Source organism: Cebus imitator, unplaced genomic scaffold (assembly GCF_001604975.1).
Source record: "Cebus imitator isolate Cc_AM_T3 unplaced genomic scaffold, Cebus_imitator-1.0 Scaffold99, whole genome shotgun sequence".
Taxonomy (NCBI): Eukaryota; Metazoa; Chordata; class Mammalia; order Primates; family Cebidae; genus Cebus; species Cebus imitator.
Window position 1 is genome coordinate 1,240,175 of NW_016107414.1, and position 21,582 is coordinate 1,261,756.

General features: G+C 44.6%; 1 protein-coding gene across 2 annotated transcripts in view; it reads left to right on the top strand.

Moving 5' to 3' along the window:
• CTCFL (CCCTC-binding factor like) overlaps positions 1–18,827 on the top strand; it is a 29,978-nt gene extending 11,151 nt beyond the window's left edge. Inside the window, exons 5-10 of one of the 2 annotated variants that reach the window (XR_005201558.1) lie at positions 1,409–1,529; positions 2,798–2,947; positions 3,672–4,310; positions 4,768–4,928; positions 8,694–8,876; positions 18,720–18,827. Coding sequence is in view for 1 of the 2 variants with exons in the window: in XM_037741356.1 (XP_037597284.1) it covers positions 1,409–1,529; positions 2,798–2,947; positions 4,768–4,928; positions 8,694–8,876; positions 9,694–9,726 (648 nt within the window). In the remaining variant the exon portion in view is untranslated. Of the gene's footprint in view, positions 1–1,408; positions 1,530–2,797; positions 2,948–3,671; positions 4,311–4,767; positions 4,929–8,693; positions 8,877–9,693; positions 10,743–18,719 lie in introns of those variants that run through there. The other variant, XM_037741356.1, reaches the window with a different exon arrangement.
• Positions 18,828–21,582: the final 2,755 nt, after the last annotated feature.

Consider the following 21,582-nt stretch of genomic DNA (forward strand, 5'->3'; position numbering starts at 1 on the left):
AAAAAAAAAAAAGAGTCATCCAGAGTTTTTTATAGCGGCCTTCTCTGCTTGTTTACACCACTTATCCTCCTCAGACCTTTCATGCTCTATAGTTTTAAAGATTCTTTTCATTTTGCGAATATGCTTGAAAGCATTCACTTTTCTTCTAAAAATCTAAGCAAAAAGTTTTGGCTTGGCTATTGTTTTCCATTGTAAGCCATTTGTTCTTGAGTGTTCCTTAGGCTTCTGTGCGCTCATCACTTACTGGGGAGGTAGGTGGAATGTGGCGTCCCTGGGTCACCAGCAGGACTGATGTGGCTTCCTAACTTCTGTAGTCCACGTATAGTTGACAGTCCGATTTCCTGCTAGGGGTAGATAGGGGCTGCCATACACAAATACAGAATAAGAATAGTTCTAGAAGGCAATAAACCAGTCAGGCAGTGAATGCTCAAATGGGAGGTGTTATGTTGTTTGCTATTTAACTGATTGCCTGGGATACATAATTATTCAAATTAGAATTTAATTTCTTCTGCTTAAAACTTAATTCTTCTTAGGATCCCACTGTCACATGGTATCGATGCTGAGTAGCCAGGGACACCTTCCTCCACTCACACTGTTACCCTGGGGCCAGCCAGGGTGGAATCTGCAAGACTTGTGACCGTGAGGTGACACATACAGATGTCCCTCCATTAAAGAGCTAAGGTTTCATTTTTATTCTATTTTTTGAGACATGGTCTCACTCTGTTATGCTGGCTGGAGTGCAGTGGCATGATCTCAGCTCACTGCAGCCCCAGCCTCCCAGGCTCAAACAATACTCCCAACCTCAGCCTCCCAGGTAGCTGGGACCACAGGCATGCGCCACCATGCCCAGCTGATTTTTTATTTTTGGTAGAGATAGGGTCTTGCCATGTTGCCCAGGCTGGTCTCAAACTCCTAAACTCAGGCAATCCACCCACCTCAGCCTCCCAAAGTACTAGGATTACAAGTGTGAGCCACCACACCCAGCAAGAGCTAGAGTTTCAAAATTTTCACTTTATGCAAGAAATAAAAATGTTTGCTGTTGTGCTTTTATAGTGTAATGTAAATTTTGTAACTATTGAGAATGTGTTGTCCTAGAAGTGAAAATAAAGTCTGGTATGGCTTTCGGCAGGTGGGCTTGAAGTGAAGCTGAATGTGAAAGCCTCTCAGAAGTGCTGCTCGTTTTCCCTAAAGGAGCTTATACATACACACACATTAAATGAAATAAAATTGCCCATAACAAATGATAAAAAGTAATGACTTTTTCATGTTTTTTCAGTGAGTGAAATATGCTCTCATGCTCTGATGTTAAAATCTGATTCATTGAAATCTCTTTTATAATGCTGATTAATGGAAGACACTGCAATTTTTGAGTTTCCATTGCAATGAACATCTTTTACGTATTTATTAGGCAAGTAAACTGAAGCGCCATGTTCGATCCCACACGGGGGAGCGCCCCTTCCAGTGCTGCCAGTGCAGCTACGCCAGCAGAGACACCTACAAACTGAAACGCCACATGAGAACGCACTCAGGTAAGGGCTCTGGTGCTGAAGGCCTGATAACGTACAGTGTTAGCTCTTAAAGCAAGTTTTAAAAAATTACTTTTTATTGGCACAGTTAAAGTTCAAAGGTAAAAGTGGATTTTTGTATGCCTTTGGGATACGAGGATTTTGGTCTGTCCCTTTGCGTTTATTTAGCAGTAAGAGAGTCTGTATAGATACTGTGCTGCAACCCCACTGCGCAGCATAAAACACGAAGCAGTTCCCTCCATAGATTTTTCAGGTATTTAAAACTCAACTCCCGGCCAGGCACAGTGGCTCAAACCTGTAATCCCAGCACTTTGGGAGGCCGAGGCAGGAGGATCACTTGAGTCCAGGGGTTTGAGGCCAGCCTGGGCAACATAGGGAGACCCTGTCTCTACACGTAATTTTAAAATTAGCTGGGCCTGGTGGTGCACACCTGTGATCCCAGCTACTTGGAAAGCTGAAACAGGAGAATCACTTGAACCTGGGAGGTTGAGGCTGCAGTGAGCCGGAATCACTCCACTGCACTCCAGCCTGGGTAACAGAGCGAGAACCCATCTCAAAAGAAAGAAAATAAGTAAATAAAAACACAATAAAAATCAACTCCTTAATTCATTCTTCAACTTTAAGGCAAAACATAAAACAACACAGGTACTTGATGTCTGGCTGTGTAAAGAATACATTTATGGGCACTTCCTGGTTCTTCATACAACCCCATGGATGTGAACCACCTTAAACTTTTGCATTACTACCAGATGCAGAAAAGTTGCGTCTCTGGTCGGTCCTGGACACAGCTGTACTTGACATAAGCTGTCTGGCTTGACTGGGGAGTCTCATACTAACTGGGGACTGTCCTGTGAGAAGGGGCAGCTTGGGACAAAAGAAACGCTTTAAGGCCGGGTGCGGTGGCTCAAGCCTGTAATCCCAGCACTTTGGGAGGCCGAGGCGGGTGGATCACGAGGTCAAGAGATCGAGACCATCCTGGTCAGCACGGTGAAACCCCGTCTCTACTAAAAATACAAAAAATCAGCTGAGCATGGTGGCGCATGCCTGTAATCCCAGCTACTCAGGAGGCTGAGGCAGGAGAATTGCCTGAACCCAGGAGGCGGAGGTTGCGGTGAGCCGAGATCGCGCCATTGCACTCCAGCCTGGGTAACCTGGGTAACGAGCAAAACTCTGTCTCAAAAAAAAAAAAAAAAAAGAAACGCTTTCAGCACAGGTGTCCTTCGGCAAGGATCAGGCCTGGAGGGGGAATCACTTTGTTGTCTACATCTCAGGTGAGAAGCCTTACGAATGCCACGTCTGCCACGCCCGCTTCACGCAGAGTGGGACCATGAAAATACATACTCAGCAGAAACACAACGAAAACGTCCCCAAACACCAGTGTCCCCATTGTGCCACCATCATTGCACGGAAAAGTGACCTACGTGAGTGTCTGTTCTAGTGCTCTTTCTTTTACTACAATATTTGCTGGCTCTTTGGAGCGAGGTCCTGTAAACCTGCAAAGTACTGGCCCTGACACTGGGATGCCCGGTCTTTGGGAACTTCGCCCTGGGACAAATTTTCTTCCAGAGGTCCTGTTGCGCCATCTGGTGGCCGGATCTCATAAGTGCATTTTATAGCATGTTTTTAGAATCCGGGCCCGGGCCTGTTCCCTATGTGCATGCTAAAACCTTTCACAGATGGGTATTATTTAATTCCACATTCAGCCTGTTTTTCAGATTAGGATCTGAGGCACAGAGACATGGAGAAACCTGCCTGGGAGTCACATGACCAAGGATGCTAGGAAGTGGCTGGATCCTGGGTTCCTATATATCAATGCTCTCTCCGTGACACCCAGCCACCTTTTCTTAAACCCTGGCTATGGGCCTAAAGAGTTTTGGGAGCAGAATTTACAAAAGACACAGTTTTCCCCTTAGGACAGTCACTTGGGGAAAGGAGGCGAGTCTGTAATGCATAATCCGCATCTGACGTGGTGAGCCTTTTAACTGTCAGACATCACAGAGTGGGAGTGGGAGTCCAGAAGGACTTGGAGCACCAGGCCTAGGAAAGCTGGGATTTGATGCTGCCTGCGGGGAAGCCAGCCAGAGTTGAGCAATGAAAGGGAAGGTGTGGGTAAGCGTGAGTGAATGAGCCTCTTCTTGGTTTCAGGATTCTTGGGCCTCCCTTTTTCCATGATCCTATTTCTCTTTCCAAAATATACAACACTGTGATATGCAAAATATGTTAGCAAAACAAAATATTTACCCTTTTGGCCAAAGAAATTCTGGAGAGAAGATGAACTTTTTGAAAACTTTTCTGAAAGGCTAAGGGTGTTTCACAGAGTCTTAACTTTTATTTTTCATCTGGACCATTTTGTTATTGTTGCCATAGATATTAGCACATCACGAAACAGCCCAGTGGGGCGTAAGTCTACCCAGTTGCTAGACTTTTTTGACACCATGGCAGAGTAACCCAGTTTATATCTATCTCATGCCAGTGGGTGATACACTTTGAATAGCCTGTGGGATGCTTTATAAGCACGTTAGTTCTTCCTTCCCATAACTATATGAGAATTCAGGCTCTCTAAATGTGTGAGTCACTGTGGGTAAAGTGGAATACCTCTATCATGCAGCTATCGATTGTCATTTGGTTTCTTACACAAATATCACAAAGCCACCATTCTTTAGACTTAGATGAGCAAAACTTACCCTAGAGCATACCCAGCCAGACCTTACTGGGTCTATCAGGTTAATTTTAACATAGGAAATCACAGGGCACTGACTTCTAACAATGTATGGATTTTTTAAGGTAAAATAAAGATGTTATATCTTTTTATATAAATCCACTTTAACATCATCCTAAAATCCACCTACCCCATAATACGGTAGTTCTCCAAGTGCTTTGGTAAATGAACATTTTAGGTCCAGTATGACATACCTTATATAACATTTAACTCCATTTGAAAAACTATTAAAATGATATTTCAGCATTCTGTTCGTTTAGAGCAGTGATTCTCAACTGGGAATGTTTTACCCCCCAGAGGACATGTGGTGATATCTAGAGGTATTTTGGCTTTCACAACTGGGGAGGAGGAGGTGCTGCTGGCACCTGGTAGATGAAGACCAGGAATGATCCTTAACACCCTACAGCGCACAGGAGAGCCCACCCCGCCCTGCCCAGGAAGGAAACCCCCATGTAGGAGAGAAGGGAAGCAGGCTAACAGAAAGCAACACTCTTGATGTAGATAATGTTCTGTCTGTTTCAGGTGTCCATATCCGCAACTTGCATACTTACAGTGCTGCAGAGCTGAAATGTCGCTACTGTTCTGCTGTCTTCCATGAACGCTATGCCCTCATTCAGCACCAGAAAACTCATAAAAATGAGAAGAGGTTCAAGTGTGAACACTGCAGTTACGCCTGCAAGCAGGTATTGTACTTTACTTAATTTGGAGAGGCAGTGGGGCGTGGAAGAATGGAGAGTTGGGATGGGATTCTCTACCACTTTGAAAATACTGAGAAGAGTCAGAATAACTAGAAAGCGATGGTGAGCCAGTCATTCGAAATAGCAGTTCTTAAAGTATGTTCACATACCCCTAGAGGTCCCTGCAATTAACTAGGGGCCCGCAAGAGCCAAGCCCTTGTTAGGATAATGGAAAGGTGTCATTTGCCCTTTTGAGACATTGACATTTGTACTTTCGGTGCCAAAGTAGTGGTGGTCCTTAGCCCAGATCAAGGCAGTGACACCCAGCAGAACAGGTCATTGCAGTATTCTTCACCTTCACACACTGGCAGCAAAAATAAAGGGCAGTTTTATATGACAGTGTCCTTGAAAAAGCAGCAAAAGTTGTTAACTTTATTCAATCTTGACCTGAAATACTGTGTTTTACATATTCTTTGTGATGTGATGAGAAGCTGGCATATGCACCTCCATCATCTGAAGCCTGGAGGGAAAGCACTTGGGGCTTCTTTGAGTTTCCAGCTCAATTAGCCACTTTCTCAGTGAATGTCATTTTCACTGAGAAAGGAACAAGATAAACGAACTTTATTTACTCAGTCATTGGGTGTTGGTGGACTTTTTTTTTTTAAATGAACAACGTAGGCCAGGCACAGTGGTTCACGCCTGTAATACCAGCATTTTGGGAGCCAAGGCAGATAGATCACCTGAGGTCAGGAGTTCGAGACCAGCTTGGCCAATATGGTGAAACCCCATCTTAACTAAAAAATACAAAAATTAGCTGGGTATGATGGTACACACCTGTAATCCGAGCTACTTGGGAGGCTAAGGCAGGAGAACCACTTGAACCTGGGGGGAGGAGGTTGCAGTGAGCCGAGATCACGCCACTGCACTCCAGCCTGTGTGACAGAGTAAGACTCTGTCTCAAAAAAAAAAAGGGAAACACATATGACCAATGAGGCAATTTCACTTTTCAAGAGAAAAATCAGAATTCAAATTTTGGAAAATGTATATTCACCATTACAAGCTTTACAGCTTTCTAATACTTAAGATTTTTCTGATAAGACTGGAGTGATTTTTAAAAGCAATTTTTATATTGTGTAATGAAATATGTCAGCATTTAGAAGATCTGTGTAACTCAGTAAACCAGTATTTTCCAAATGACCAGTCCATGATGTTACAGACTCAGGCACAGGTAAAAGATCCATTCAAAGTAAAAGATAAACCAAGAGATTTTAACGTCGTAGAGGAGAACAAGTTTATTGACAGGGTTCCAGATTCCACATTGCAACCCATGGTTAAGAAACTACCATGGCCAGACATACTGGCTCACACCTATAGTCCCAATACTTTGGGAGATCGAGGAGGACAGAACTCTTGAGCTCAGGAGTTCAAGACCAACCTGAGCAACATAATGAGACCCCATTGCTACAAAAAAAAATACAAAAATGAGCTGGGTTGATGGTGCCTATCTGTATAGTCCTACCAGCTACTCAGGAGGCTGAGGTTGGAGGATCACTTAAGCCCAGGGAGTTGAGACTGCAATAAGCTATGTTCCTACCACTGCACTCCAGCCTGGGCAACTGAGTGAGACTCTAAAAAAAGAAATTACTACTAACTGACTTTGGTCTAATAGTGGAGAAAGAATGCCCACAGTTATTTGGAAGAGCTAGTAAAATGTTGCTCTTTTTTCAAACTACGTGTCCATGAGAGCAGATTTTCTTTATCACTTAATATACTCAGTGGACTGAGGGAAGAGCAGAGATAGGAATCCACCTGAATGCTTTGAATGGAGTTGTCAGACTTAGCAAATAAAAATACAGTACACCTAGTGACATTTGAATTTCAGACAATGAATAGTTTGGTTTTTTTTTAATTCTTTTTTTTTTTTTTAAAGACGAGGTTTCACCATGTTGGTCAGGCTGGTCTTGAACTCCCAGCCTCAAGTGATCTGCCCACCTTGGCCTCCAAAGTGCTTGGATTACAGGCGTGAGCCACCACTCCCGGCCATGAATAGTTTTATATACAAGTATGTTGCAGCCTATATTGTAACTGGCAACCTTATCTATTAAGACAGACATTAGGTTAGTTTTGTTTTGAAAAATAGATAATATAATTTTACAAAAATAATATGTAGCTGGTTTGTTGTTATTTTTAAATGAATTTAGATAAACTTTTATTTTTTTAAATCCTTTAGAATTCCTCAGTTTTGCTAAGAAAGTAAATACTAATACATGCCATCTGCACAAATAAAAGCTCTTCAGAGGCCACAGTAATTTTTTAAAGTATAAAAGGTCCTAAGACTCGAAGTTTGAAAACCAAATCACTGCTTTGAAGCACTGCAAGCTGTTGGTTACCAAAGGTGAAAATCAGTGCCTACTGTGTTTTGAAATGTGGGCTGTAAACTGTAAATGCTTTGAATAAAGGAAAAAGAGTTTTTCTGGTAGATTTTGAACAAATAATTTTCTGAGGTCCTAGACCCAGATTTGTTCAAATGAAGTAGGAGGGCTTCCTGAAAGGCGGATAAGACTTAAAGAGGATGAGGGGCCTGGAGCAGGCATGCAGCGGACGTGTGGGAGCAGATAGCAGCTAGCCATGCTGTGGCCGCCGGCGGAGGCCCGGAGCACTGCCGGGCACTCCTGGCCGCTGCTGTCCTGAAGAGCCAGGCTCCCAGCAGGCAGACCAGAGATTCTGTCCCAAAGGAGGGCGATGAGATGAAAGCTGTGTGTGGAAGAGAGTGTTCAGTGAATTGGTTGAAAGAAAAATTAGAAGAAAGACCGCCAATTAGATTATTGACCGTAATGCAGAAAAGACCAAATATACATTTAATCCAAATAGTCATTGCATTTTAAATAAAACAAAATGTGTACTTTTGCCTGACTTCATGCGTATTTTTGTCCTGATTTCCCAAATTATTTTCTCCTGTCTAAGCTAAAATCTCTATTTAGGCCAGTTACAGTGGCTCACACCTAAATCCCAGCACTTTGGGAGGCTGAGGCAGGAGAATTTCTTGAGGCTAGGAGTTTGAGACCAACCTGGGCAACACAGTGAGAACCTGTCTCTGCAAAAATAAAAACTGAGCTGAGCATAGTGGCACACACCCATAGTCCCAGCTACTCAGGCGGCTGAGGTGGTAGGATCACTTTGGCTCTGGAGTTTGAGATTGCGGGGAGCTGATTTTGCCACTGTACTCCAGCCTGGGTGACAGAGCGATACCCTGTCTCAGAAAAAAATTGGCATTAAGATCTGTTATGATACTATTGGGAGGTAAATGGAAAAATGTTTAGATACTTAACATACTTACAACCCCAAATGCCCGCTGAATTTAAACTCTGACATTTGATTTTTAAGTTTGCAGGTTCTATTTGCCTTTTGTAAACTCAGGTAATTGCAAATAATTATATAGAAGGATGACTCCCAGTACATGAGGGGACAAGGAACCATCCTTTCACGCCCTGAGGTGTGTACTCCCACATTCCCAGTTGGATTGGAGAGCCGGCAAGGAATTCACTGCAAGACCTTTATCACTTGCTGGCGCCGCATACAAGTTTGTTTCCTAGAGGGCACATCATCCTGAGAGTGAATGCCGCCCTGTTGAGAATGTGTTTGCAGTAATTCTGCTTAATAATGGACTCATCTTTGGGGAGGGAAATAAAAGGTATTGTACAATAAATAATGTCTAATGTGGAAAAAGACACTTCGAACTAGACAAGCTGCTTTCTTCCCCTTCCGTCTTAGGCACGTCATATGACTGCTCACGTTCGCACCCACACTGGAGAGAAACCATTCACCTGCCTTTCCTGCAATAAGTGTTTCCGGCAGAAGCAACTTCTAAAGGTTCACTTCAGGAAATATCATGATGCCAGTTTCATCCCAGCTGTTTACAAATGCCCCAAGTGTGACAAAGGCTTTTCCCGCTGGGTAAGCTTATTTAAGTCACCATAAATCCCCCGTGGAAAGATCCCTCTATCTTAGGAGGACAATGTCAGACCAGGAGAGTTTAAACCTGGTTATAGAAACCTGCCAGGACTTCAGGAGCGTCTGTCATGCCTTAGGAAAGTGGTTATTAGTTTTTTAAAATCACAAAATTCTTGAAGAATTCTATGAAAGTGTGGTCTCCTCATCCCCTAAAACAAAAGGACAATCCAACAAACAAAATCTTACAGATAGTTTTAGAGAGTTATCAGACTCCCCAAAGAGCCCCAGCGTTTAGAGTAATATTTTCAAATTGTTCCAGTGAACTAGATTTAGGCTACTTGACAGAGAGAATGCAATTTTCACACATTTATCAGATGTCCCTAGAATAATGCTACTGGTATCTATAATCTCAGCTATTTGGGAGGCCTAGGTGGGAGGATCACTTGAGGCCAGGAGTTTGAGATCAGCCTGGGCAACATAAGGAGACCCTCCATCCCTCCAAAAAAATTAGCTGGGTGTAGTGGTCTACCCCTGTAGGCCTAGCTGCTGAGGAGGCTGAGACGGGAGGACCACTTGAGCCCAGGAGTTGGAGGCTGCAGTGAGTCATGAACGCACCACTGCATTCTGGCCTCAGTCAGAGTGAGATCCTGTCTGTAAAATAATTTTTTAAATTAAAAAAAAAGAATAGTGCTGTTGGTACTGGGCTAAGCAATACATTTATGGTGTATTCTTTTAGGTGTTGTATAAGTTATCTATTTCTGCATGACATATTACCTCAAAATAGAGTGGCTTAAAACCACAAACATTTGTCATCTGTTAGTTTCTGCAGGTTGGGAACTTGGGAGCGGCTTAACTGTGTGGTCCTGGCTCAGGGTCACTCCTGAGGTTGCAGTCAAGGTGTCCACTAGGCTGCATCATCCGAAGGCTGGACTGGGGCCAGAGGCTCTGCTTCCAGCATAGCTTCACCCGCCAGCTGCTGGCCCAGGCCTCTCAGTCCTTGCCACAGGGACTTCTCTGCAGGGCTGCTGGAGTGTCCTCCTGACTCAGAGCAAGTGAGAGAGTGCAAGCAGGAAGCCACGGTGCCTTTTGCAATCTAGTCTTTTAAATGGCACAACAGCCAGGTATGGGGGCTCACACCTGTAATTGCGGTACTTTGAGAGGCTAAGGCAGGCAGATAATTTGAGGCCAGGAGATTGAGACCAGCCAGGCCAACATGGTGAAACCCTGTCTCTACTAAAAAAAAAAAATTAGCCAAGCATGGTGGTACATTCTTGTAATCTCAGCTACTTGGGAGGCTGAGACAGGAGGGTCACTTGAACCTGGGAAATGGAGGTTGCAGTGAGCTGAGATGGCACCAGTGGCCTCCAGCCTGGGTGACAGAGCAAGACTCTGTCTCAAAAAAAAAAGTGGCACATTACTTCTAGTCACAAGAAATGAATCATAGAGTCCCACCCACACTCAAGGAGTGGGGAATAAAGTTTCTTTTGAAATTAAGAGCGTCAAAGAATTTCAGGACATTTAAAAACCACTGCACATGGCTAGCTAGATCCCTGGACCATGCAGGCTTCAGCCTAACTTTATAAAAGTTTTTAAAAAGTTGAATTTTCTGAAGTTGACCATTAAAAAAAAATCTTTCTTCTTAAAAGAAAACAGTAATGTAGTTGTGTTTTTCTGAGTGGCACAGTGGGATAGTTCTGAAATGTCAAGCCTATTAGTTTAAATTTTCAAATAAAAGCAGTGGCAGTGCTCCCAAAACAGTGTCACTCATGCTAAAATTGTAAAGAGTTAAAATTGGCGAGTAGAATTATAAAGAGAAGAAACTGCCCTTTGGTGCAAAAAATAAGAATGTAGAGAAAAGAACAAGTCTGCTTCATGCTGTCCCTCAGAACATAAAATCAGAAGTTTTAGAACTCCTATTCAAGAAAGCATATTTGGACTTATATCTAGAATATAAAAAGAAGTCTCGTAACTCAGTAAATAGACAGATACCCAATGAAAAACAGGTAAAGTGTCTAAATAGACCTTTCTCCAAAGAAGACATACAGCTGGCCAATAAGCACAGCGTCATCAATCACCAGGGCAACGCAAATCAGTTTCTGCCCTTGTATCACAGAAGCAGCTGTGGGTGCAGTTTGTAAATGAATAGGCCTGGCTGTGTCCCAGCAAAACTTGCTTTCTTTCAGAAACAGTTGGCAGTCAGATTTGACACGCTGGTCATCATTTGCCAACCCCAGTGTCTAAGCATAAAATGGAAGAAGTTTAAACAACCTGTTACATCGCCCCCACTTAACGCATGAATTCTTAGTCCTTCCATCGTAAACGCAGACCGTCCTGTTAAGCACAGTGGGAAAGTCGAAATGGGAACCAGGCAAGATGTTTTGTATGATTTCAACTTTAAACACCATTACCAGTTTTGCCTGGGACCCTTTCAAAAAGTGAAAATTTTCTAACTTAAATTATCCTAAGTGTTCATTAGATGAGATGGTGTCATGAATAGGCTTGACTGGGAAGTGTTTGACTTTTATTCCTGAATGTTGTATACAGTTTCATAACTGCCAGCCATGACCTCTGCCCAGTAGCTTTGAGAGAGAAGCTAACAGAATAGTAAAACCTTTATGGTATGTGGTTGATGGTTATAAAATTGACTGATGTATTGAATTTTTGGTTCAACATCAGCCTTAGCTTTCAAGAGTAGAAGCATTCTAGAAAAATAAATTTTGTCTTCTCATTGATTTCTATTATTTAAAAACGACTTAAAGCAGGCTAGTATTTGACTAGACCTAAACACAACAGAAAGGGCCACCTTTAGCAGCCATCATTTTTGTACAAGGTTATCAAAGGTCCATGCTACCCACAGTTTTCCCAAAGCCTGCCTCTTTGTGCATTTTTCAGTGAATTTGGGGAAGCCATCTCTTGTCGTAGAACCAAACTGGGATGTGCTTGCCTGGTGCAGTAAGACCAGATATCCACACCGCAGTTTGCAGCAGAAGAAAGGAAGGTGTTTATTTGCAGTGTGCCAAGCAAGCAGAAACTACAGATGAAATCGTAGATCCGTGCATGCAGGATACATTGCCCTGAAAGGGTCAGATACCTTGCAGCAGGGGCTTACAGGTTGTAGGTAGATTCAGAGACTCTGGTTTGCAATTGGTTAAGGAAGAGAAGTTTTGTTTAAAATTTCGGGGTCAACAGAAAAGAATGTTAGCTCTGGTTCTTGGGCATGACCTGTCCCTCCAGGCCTCTCAGGAGGAAATTAAGAACAAAATTAGAACAGATTTAGCAATGGTCAGATTTCAGCCCCCAGTTCCCCCTTATCTTAGGTCTACCTGCCAGGGGATCTGTTTGGTAAAGATCGAGGTTTCTAAAAAACAACTCAGGGACAGATGTTAAGATACTACCTTGCCCGGTGCGGTGGCTCACACCTGTAATCCCAGCACTCTGGGACGCCAAGGCAGGTGGATCACTGGAGGTCAGGAGTTTGAGTCTAGCCTGGCCAACATAGTGAAACCCTGTCTCTACTAAAAAATATAAAAATTGGCTGGGTGTGGTGGCACTCACCTGTAGTCCCAGCTACTTGGAAGGCTGAGGCAAGAGAATTGCTTGAACCCAGGACATANTTTTTTTTTTTTTTAAAGACGAGGTTTCACCATGTTGGTCAGGCTGGTCTTGAACTCCCAGCCTCAAGTGATCTGCCCACCTTGGCCTCCAAAGTGCTTGGATTACAGGCGTGAGCCACCACTCCCGGCCATGAATAGTTTTATATACAAGTATGTTGCAGCCTATATTGTAACTGGCAACCTTATCTATTAAGACAGACATTAGGTTAGTTTTGTTTTGAAAAATAGATAATATAATTTTACAAAAATAATATGTAGCTGGTTTGTTGTTATTTTTAAATGAATTTAGATAAACTTTTATTTTTTTAAATCCTTTAGAATTCCTCAGTTTTGCTAAGAAAGTAAATACTAATACATGCCATCTGCACAAATAAAAGCTCTTCAGAGGCCACAGTAATTTTTTAAAGTATAAAAGGTCCTAAGACTCGAAGTTTGAAAACCAAATCACTGCTTTGAAGCACTGCAAGCTGTTGGTTACCAAAGGTGAAAATCAGTGCCTACTGTGTTTTGAAATGTGGGCTGTAAACTGTAAATGCTTTGAATAAAGGAAAAAGAGTTTTTCTGGTAGATTTTGAACAAATAATTTTCTGAGGTCCTAGACCCAGATTTGTTCAAATGAAGTAGGAGGGCTTCCTGAAAGGCGGATAAGACTTAAAGAGGATGAGGGGCCTGGAGCAGGCATGCAGCGGACGTGTGGGAGCAGATAGCAGCTAGCCATGCTGTGGCCGCCGGCGGAGGCCCGGAGCACTGCCGGGCACTCCTGGCCGCTGCTGTCCTGAAGAGCCAGGCTCCCAGCAGGCAGACCAGAGATTCTGTCCCAAAGGAGGGCGATGAGATGAAAGCTGTGTGTGGAAGAGAGTGTTCAGTGAATTGGTTGAAAGAAAAATTAGAAGAAAGACCGCCAATTAGATTATTGACCGTAATGCAGAAAAGACCAAATATACATTTAATCCAAATAGTCATTGCATTTTAAATAAAACAAAATGTGTACTTTTGCCTGACTTCATGCGTATTTTTGTCCTGATTTCCCAAATTATTTTCTCCTGTCTAAGCTAAAATCTCTATTTAGGCCAGTTACAGTGGCTCACACCTAAATCCCAGCACTTTGGGAGGCTGAGGCAGGAGAATTTCTTGAGGCTAGGAGTTTGAGACCAACCTGGGCAACACAGTGAGAACCTGTCTCTGCAAAAATAAAAACTGAGCTGAGCATAGTGGCACACACCCATAGTCCCAGCTACTCAGGCGGCTGAGGTGGTAGGATCACTTTGGCTCTGGAGTTTGAGATTGCGGGGAGCTGATTTTGCCACTGTACTCCAGCCTGGGTGACAGAGCGATACCCTGTCTCAGAAAAAAATTGGCATTAAGATCTGTTATGATACTATTGGGAGGTAAATGGAAAAATGTTTAGATACTTAACATACTTACAACCCCAAATGCCCGCTGAATTTAAACTCTGACATTTGATTTTTAAGTTTGCAGGTTCTATTTGCCTTTTGTAAACTCAGGTAATTGCAAATAATTATATAGAAGGATGACTCCCAGTACATGAGGGGACAAGGAACCATCCTTTCACGCCCTGAGGTGTGTACTCCCACATTCCCAGTTGGATTGGAGAGCCGGCAAGGAATTCACTGCAAGACCTTTATCACTTGCTGGCGCCGCATACAAGTTTGTTTCCTAGAGGGCACATCATCCTGAGAGTGAATGCCGCCCTGTTGAGAATGTGTTTGCAGTAATTCTGCTTAATAATGGACTCATCTTTGGGGAGGGAAATAAAAGGTATTGTACAATAAATAATGTCTAATGTGGAAAAAGACACTTCGAACTAGACAAGCTGCTTTCTTCCCCTTCCGTCTTAGGCACGTCATATGACTGCTCACGTTCGCACCCACACTGGAGAGAAACCATTCACCTGCCTTTCCTGCAATAAGTGTTTCCGGCAGAAGCAACTTCTAAAGGTTCACTTCAGGAAATATCATGATGCCAGTTTCATCCCAGCTGTTTACAAATGCCCCAAGTGTGACAAAGGCTTTTCCCGCTGGGTAAGCTTATTTAAGTCACCATAAATCCCCCGTGGAAAGATCCCTCTATCTTAGGAGGACAATGTCAGACCAGGAGAGTTTAAACCTGGTTATAGAAACCTGCCAGGACTTCAGGAGCGTCTGTCATGCCTTAGGAAAGTGGTTATTAGTTTTTTAAAATCACAAAATTCTTGAAGAATTCTATGAAAGTGTGGTCTCCTCATCCCCTAAAACAAAAGGACAATCCAACAAACAAAATCTTACAGATAGTTTTAGAGAGTTATCAGACTCCCCAAAGAGCCCCAGCGTTTAGAGTAATATTTTCAAATTGTTCCAGTGAACTAGATTTAGGCTACTTGACAGAGAGAATGCAATTTTCACACATTTATCAGATGTCCCTAGAATAATGCTACTGGTATCTATAATCTCAGCTATTTGGGAGGCCTAGGTGGGAGGATCACTTGAGGCCAGGAGTTTGAGATCAGCCTGGGCAACATAAGGAGACCCTCCATCCCTCCAAAAAAATTAGCTGGGTGTAGTGGTCTACCCCTGTAGGCCTAGCTGCTGAGGAGGCTGAGACGGGAGGACCACTTGAGCCCAGGAGTTGGAGGCTGCAGTGAGTCATGAACGCACCACTGCATTCTGGCCTCAGTCAGAGTGAGATCCTGTCTGTAAAATAATTTTTTAAATTAAAAAAAAAGAATAGTGCTGTTGGTACTGGGCTAAGCAATACATTTATGGTGTATTCTTTTAGGTGTTGTATAAGTTATCTATTTCTGCATGACATATTACCTCAAAATAGAGTGGCTTAAAACCACAAACATTTGTCATCTGTTAGTTTCTGCAGGTTGGGAACTTGGGAGCGGCTTAACTGTGTGGTCCTGGCTCAGGGTCACTCCTGAGGTTGCAGTCAAGGTGTCCACTAGGCTGCATCATCCGAAGGCTGGACTGGGGCCAGAGGCTCTGCTTCCAGCATAGCTTCACCCGCCAGCTGCTGGCCCAGGCCTCTCAGTCCTTGCCACAGGGACTTCTCTGCAGGGCTGCTGGAGTGTCCTCCTGACTCAGAGCAAGTGAGAGAGTGCAAGCAGGAAGCCACGGTGCCTTTTGCAATCTAGTCTTTTAAATGGCACAACAGCCAGGTATGGGGGCTCACACCTGTAATTGCGGTACTTTGAGAGGCTAAGGCAGGCAGATAATTTGAGGCCAGGAGATTGAGACCAGCCAGGCCAACATGGTGAAACCCTGTCTCTACTAAAAAAAAAAAATTAGCCAAGCATGGTGGTACATTCTTGTAATCTCAGCTACTTGGGAGGCTGAGACAGGAGGGTCACTTGAACCTGGGAAATGGAGGTTGCAGTGAGCTGAGATGGCACCAGTGGCCTCCAGCCTGGGTGACAGAGCAAGACTCTGTCTCAAAAAAAAAAGTGGCACATTACTTCTAGTCACAAGAAATGAATCATAGAGTCCCACCCACACTCAAGGAGTGGGGAATAAAGTTTCTTTTGAAATTAAGAGCGTCAAAGAATTTCAGGACATTTAAAAACCACTGCACATGGCTAGCTAGATCCCTGGACCATGCAGGCTTCAGCCTAACTTTATAAAAGTTTTTAAAAAGTTGAATTTTCTGAAGTTGACCATTAAAAAAAAATCTTTCTTCTTAAAAGAAAACAGTAATGTAGTTGTGTTTTTCTGAGTGGCACAGTGGGATAGTTCTGAAATGTCAAGCCTATTAGTTTAAATTTTCAAATAAAAGCAGTGGCAGTGCTCCCAAAACAGTGTCACTCATGCTAAAATTGTAAAGAGTTAAAATTGGCGAGTAGAATTATAAAGAGAAGAAACTGCCCTTTGGTGCAAAAAATAAGAATGTAGAGAAAAGAACAAGTCTGCTTCATGCTGTCCCTCAGAACATAAAATCAGAAGTTTTAGAACTCCTATTCAAGAAAGCATATTTGGACTTATATCTAGAATATAAAAAGAAGTCTCGTAACTCAGTAAATAGACAGATACCCAATGAAAAACAGGTAAAGTGTCTAAATAGACCTTTCTCCAAAGAAGACATACAGCTGGCCAATAAGCACAGCGTCATCAATCACCAGGGCAACGCAAATCAGTTTCTGCCCTTGTATCACAGAAGCAGCTGTGGGTGCAGTTTGTAAATGAATAGGCCTGGCTGTGTCCCAGCAAAACTTGCTTTCTTTCAGAAACAGTTGGCAGTCAGATTTGACACGCTGGTCATCATTTGCCAACCCCAGTGTCTAAGCATAAAATGGAAGAAGTTTAAACAACCTGTTACATCGCCCCCACTTAACGCATGAATTCTTAGTCCTTCCATCGTAAACGCAGACCGTCCTGTTAAGCACAGTGGGAAAGTCGAAATGGGAACCAGGCAAGATGTTTTGTATGATTTCAACTTTAAACACCATTACCAGTTTTGCCTGGGACCCTTTCAAAAAGTGAAAATTTTCTAACTTAAATTATCCTAAGTGTTCATTAGATGAGATGGTGTCATGAATAGGCTTGACTGGGAAGTGTTTGACTTTTATTCCTGAATGTTGTATACAGTTTCATAACTGCCAGCCATGACCTCTGCCCAGTAGCTTTGAGAGAGAAGCTAACAGAATAGTAAAACCTTTATGGTATGTGGTTGATGGTTATAAAATTGACTGATGTATTGAATTTTTGGTTCAACATCAGCCTTAGCTTTCAAGAGTAGAAGCATTCTAGAAAAATAAATTTTGTCTTCTCATTGATTTCTATTATTTAAAAACGACTTAAAGCAGGCTAGTATTTGACTAGACCTAAACACAACAGAAAGGGCCACCTTTAGCAGCCATCATTTTTGTACAAGGTTATCAAAGGTCCATGCTACCCACAGTTTTCCCAAAGCCTGCCTCTTTGTGCATTTTTCAGTGAATTTGGGGAAGCCATCTCTTGTCGTAGAACCAAACTGGGATGTGCTTGCCTGGTGCAGTAAGACCAGATATCCACACCGCAGTTTGCAGCAGAAGAAAGGAAGGTGTTTATTTGCAGTGTGCCAAGCAAGCAGAAACTACAGATGAAATCGTAGATCCGTGCATGCAGGATACATTGCCCTGAAAGGGTCAGATACCTTGCAGCAGGGGCTTACAGGTTGTAGGTAGATTCAGAGACTCTGGTTTGCAATTGGTTAAGGAAGAGAAGTTTTGTTTAAAATTTCGGGGTCAACAGAAAAGAATGTTAGCTCTGGTTCTTGGGCATGACCTGTCCCTCCAGGCCTCTCAGGAGGAAATTAAGAACAAAATTAGAACAGATTTAGCAATGGTCAGATTTCAGCCCCCAGTTCCCCCTTATCTTAGGTCTACCTGCCAGGGGATCTGTTTGGTAAAGATCGAGGTTTCTAAAAAACAACTCAGGGACAGATGTTAAGATACTACCTTGCCCGGTGCGGTGGCTCACACCTGTAATCCCAGCACTCTGGGACGCCAAGGCAGGTGGATCACTGGAGGTCAGGAGTTTGAGTCTAGCCTGGCCAACATAGTGAAACCCTGTCTCCTACTAAAAATATAAAAATTGGCTGGGTGTGGTGGCACTCACCTGTAGTCCCAGCTACTTGGAAGGCTGAGGCAAGAGAATTGCTTGAACCCAGGACATAGAGGTTACAGTGAGCCAAGATCGTGCCACCACACTCCAGCCTGGGGGACAGAGCGAGACTCCATCTCAAAAAGCAGCTGTTACCTTAGGTTTCTGTAAGGGCATCAAACACCTGAGTTTAGCTTCCTTGGCTGTTGTTTTCGGTTTCTATTTTCCTTTTTTTTTTTTTTCGGCAGCCTCGACCTCCCGGGCTGAAGCGATCCTCCCACCTCAGCCTCATGAGTAGCTGGGATCTCAGGGTACATGCCACCACAGCGGGCTAATTTTTTTTATGTTGTATCTTTTGTAGAGATGGGGTCTCACTGTGTTGCCAGGTTGGTCTCCAACTCCTGGGCTCAAGCGGCCCTCCCTCCTTGGCCCCTAAGGCACTAGGATTGCATGTGTGAGTCACCATGCCCAGCCTCCTTCTTGCTAATCAGGTTTCTCATTCACTCCTTAGGGCTAGCAAAGTACCTGGAGTTTCCTTCAAAAGAACTCAGGATTTTCCTTTATTTCCATGTTTGGGGGTCCCCCCAGACCCCTGAAGGGGGTCCCTGCTCCATCTCACTGGCCTTGTGTGTTCTGTGTCAATTCTCCGGCAGAGTAACATGCATAGACACTTGGAGAAGTGTGGCTCAGGGCAAGCAAAGGCAGCTGCTTCAGGAAAAGGAAGAACAAGGAAGAGGAAGCAGACTGTCGCGAAGGAGGCCGCGAGGAGAGACGGTACTGATTTTATGCGGATTTGTTTTTAACACGACAGTGATTTTCTGGTTGTAAATGTCCTGGGTGCCGACTGTTACTGTGCAGCGGACGTGTCCAGAGCCCCTGTTTGTCCACCAGTTGCTCCTACCAGGTGGCTTGTGCCAGGCCTCTCAGAATGGCAGTGAGCATAGCGTGAGAAAGTCAGTGTGAGAGCCCCATGCCGGTCCACGTGCAACCCCCACCCCCAGGAGCCCTCTTCCATCGCATTGCACTGTCGCCTGCAGCTACGGGGACTGTCCTGGGTTGTTGCAGTAGATGACCACAAGCTGGGTGGCTTGGGACAACAGAAATGGATTTTCAAATAGCTCTAAAGGCCAGAAATCCTCAATCCAGGTGTGGGCAGGGCCGCCTTCCCTCTGGGGACCTAGGGGAGGGTCCTTCCTGGCCTCTTGCAGCTCTGGTGGCTCCGGCGTCCCTCAGTTTATGGCCACATCCTCCAGTCTGTGCCTTCATCTTTTTGTAGCTCTCTCCTCTCTTCTATGTCTGGGCCTTCTCTTCTGCCTCTTACAAAGACATTTGTCACTTAGGATTTAGGAATTTAGGACTTCTTTTGAAAGAAGGAGGTCAGCTATGGGGCTTAGGATATGGACATATCCTTTTAGGGACCACCACCCAGCCCCCAGAGCCATCACAGTCTTCCCCCTCTGGCCTCAGGGAGCTGAAGTGAGTTTCCAGGTTGTCGCGAAGCTGGGCCCTGTCCTGTGTGTCGTGTGCATGGCTCTGCTGTAAGAGGGGCAGACCCGACACCTGCACAGGTGAACACCTGCTCTCTTTAGCTTCGCCACTCCTTTCCTGTGAGGACCTTAGAACCCGAGATGATTGGAGACCGTCCAACCTCACGGCACGAGCACATGCCCCCCGTTCTGATTCCAGCCTCAGTCCCTGCCTTGAGAATTTACCATACAATGGCTGCCCTCCACCTGCATCCCTCAAGAGTTGCCAGATCAGATAGAGGATGCCCAGCTCAATCTGAATTTCAGATAAACAGTGAATAATTGTTTGAATGTGTCCCACACATTATTTGGGATATACTTATACTAAAAAAAAATGTCCATCATGTATCTGAAACTCACGTAGAAGCAGGCATCCTGCAGTCCTTCCTGCTACCTCTGTGCGGAGTCAGTTCTGGGTCCCTGGTTCCAGCCGCTCTGTCCACAGGCCACACTGGCCCACTCTTTCAGTGTGTCTCACCATCTGGCAAATCCCTAAGCCTCAGTGTGCCCAAGGCCTGCCTTTCCCATGCCTGCGTCACACAGCCAGGCCCTGTCTGTCAGGACAATGGCGAGACTGAGGGGTCCCAGGCAGTGCCCCGTTGCTCAGCTCAGCTGGAACTCTCCAGAATCAGCACCCTCCTTTCTCCTCCAGGGATCAGCAGTTACCACTGACAGCGCATGTGAGTCCCTTCTTATCCTGACCACAGCCCTCTGCAGAGGGCAATATCATCTGTCTGGTGGAGAGAGAGCTATACCACAGGGTGAGGACGAGCCTGCTCAGGCACGCAGGTCCTGGAGGGTGAGGCTGTGACCAGACCCCAGAGACCTCATTCTGGACCTCAGCATCAAAAATTTTCTACTGATTTCCAATGAGCTCCTTCATCCCTAACTCCCAGCCCCTGCCTCCCTCCCTCTGGGTGGAGGCCTCGCTGACTCTGCACCAGCAGATGGGCTCTGCTGCCCGCTGCCCCTGGCACTCCTGTTTCCTCTCACTCCCAGCCTGAGTTCTCACCATCCTCTGCCAGCTCCTGGGGCTTCTCCATACAGCCTCACGGGCACAGGGCTGTCCACAGGGCTCATAGGGTCAGATCCGAAGAAAAATCAGTGTCACACTGATGGGTATCAAGTAATGGATGCAGCCTGGATTCCATTTGTCTTTATATCAATGATGTAAAATATCAATTTTCATATTTTTTAATGGAGGAAGGGGCTGGAGGAGCCACCCTTCCCATCTGAGGCTATTCCGAGTCTGGAACCCACCCCCCAGATCGGCAGCTTTATGACCCCCATTCACCCTCCTCGGCCAACTCATCCCTCCTGGCCTGCCCTTTCCCATCAGCCTTAAACATGCTCCGTGTCTTCAGAAAAATAAAAGCACTTGGCGCGACCGCCCACCTGGTCCCCTGCTGCTGCCCCTCCTGTGCACTTCGCGCTTATTTGGTTATTTAATAAGCACCAGACTTCCACCTGCAGCCCACTGCAGGCTCCTCCCAGGTGGGCCTGGCCCATTTGGTCTGTCCCCAGCTCCTGGTGCCAGGCCTGGCCTTAGCAGTGCTCGTGAAGCGACCACTTATTGAATAAACAAGTGAATAATACGCACAGTCCTTTACTGGAGAAGACAGACCAGTGAAATGTGACTCACAGTTGGTCCGCTCGAACTGTGGAGATCCAAGGCCAGGTTACTGGCTGCCTGCACCCTAAGTTAGGTCAGATCCTAAAATGTCCACGGGAAATGTGACTTCTGCACTCATTGGACACCTAAAGCCACCTCTGCAGTTCTCCCCATCTTCACACTTCAATATAGTGGGTTTTTTTTAAATTATTTCTTAAATGAAATCTCTAGAAGACCAAATGATTTGGGGTGAATTTTGAAAATGTCACCCTCAGTCGGTGACATTTTTGCTGTGAAGAGGAGTTGAGAAGGCTCTTGTAGGCTTAAAAACTGCTGATAGGAATGGTATCGTTCAATATGCAGACTTTTTTCATATGT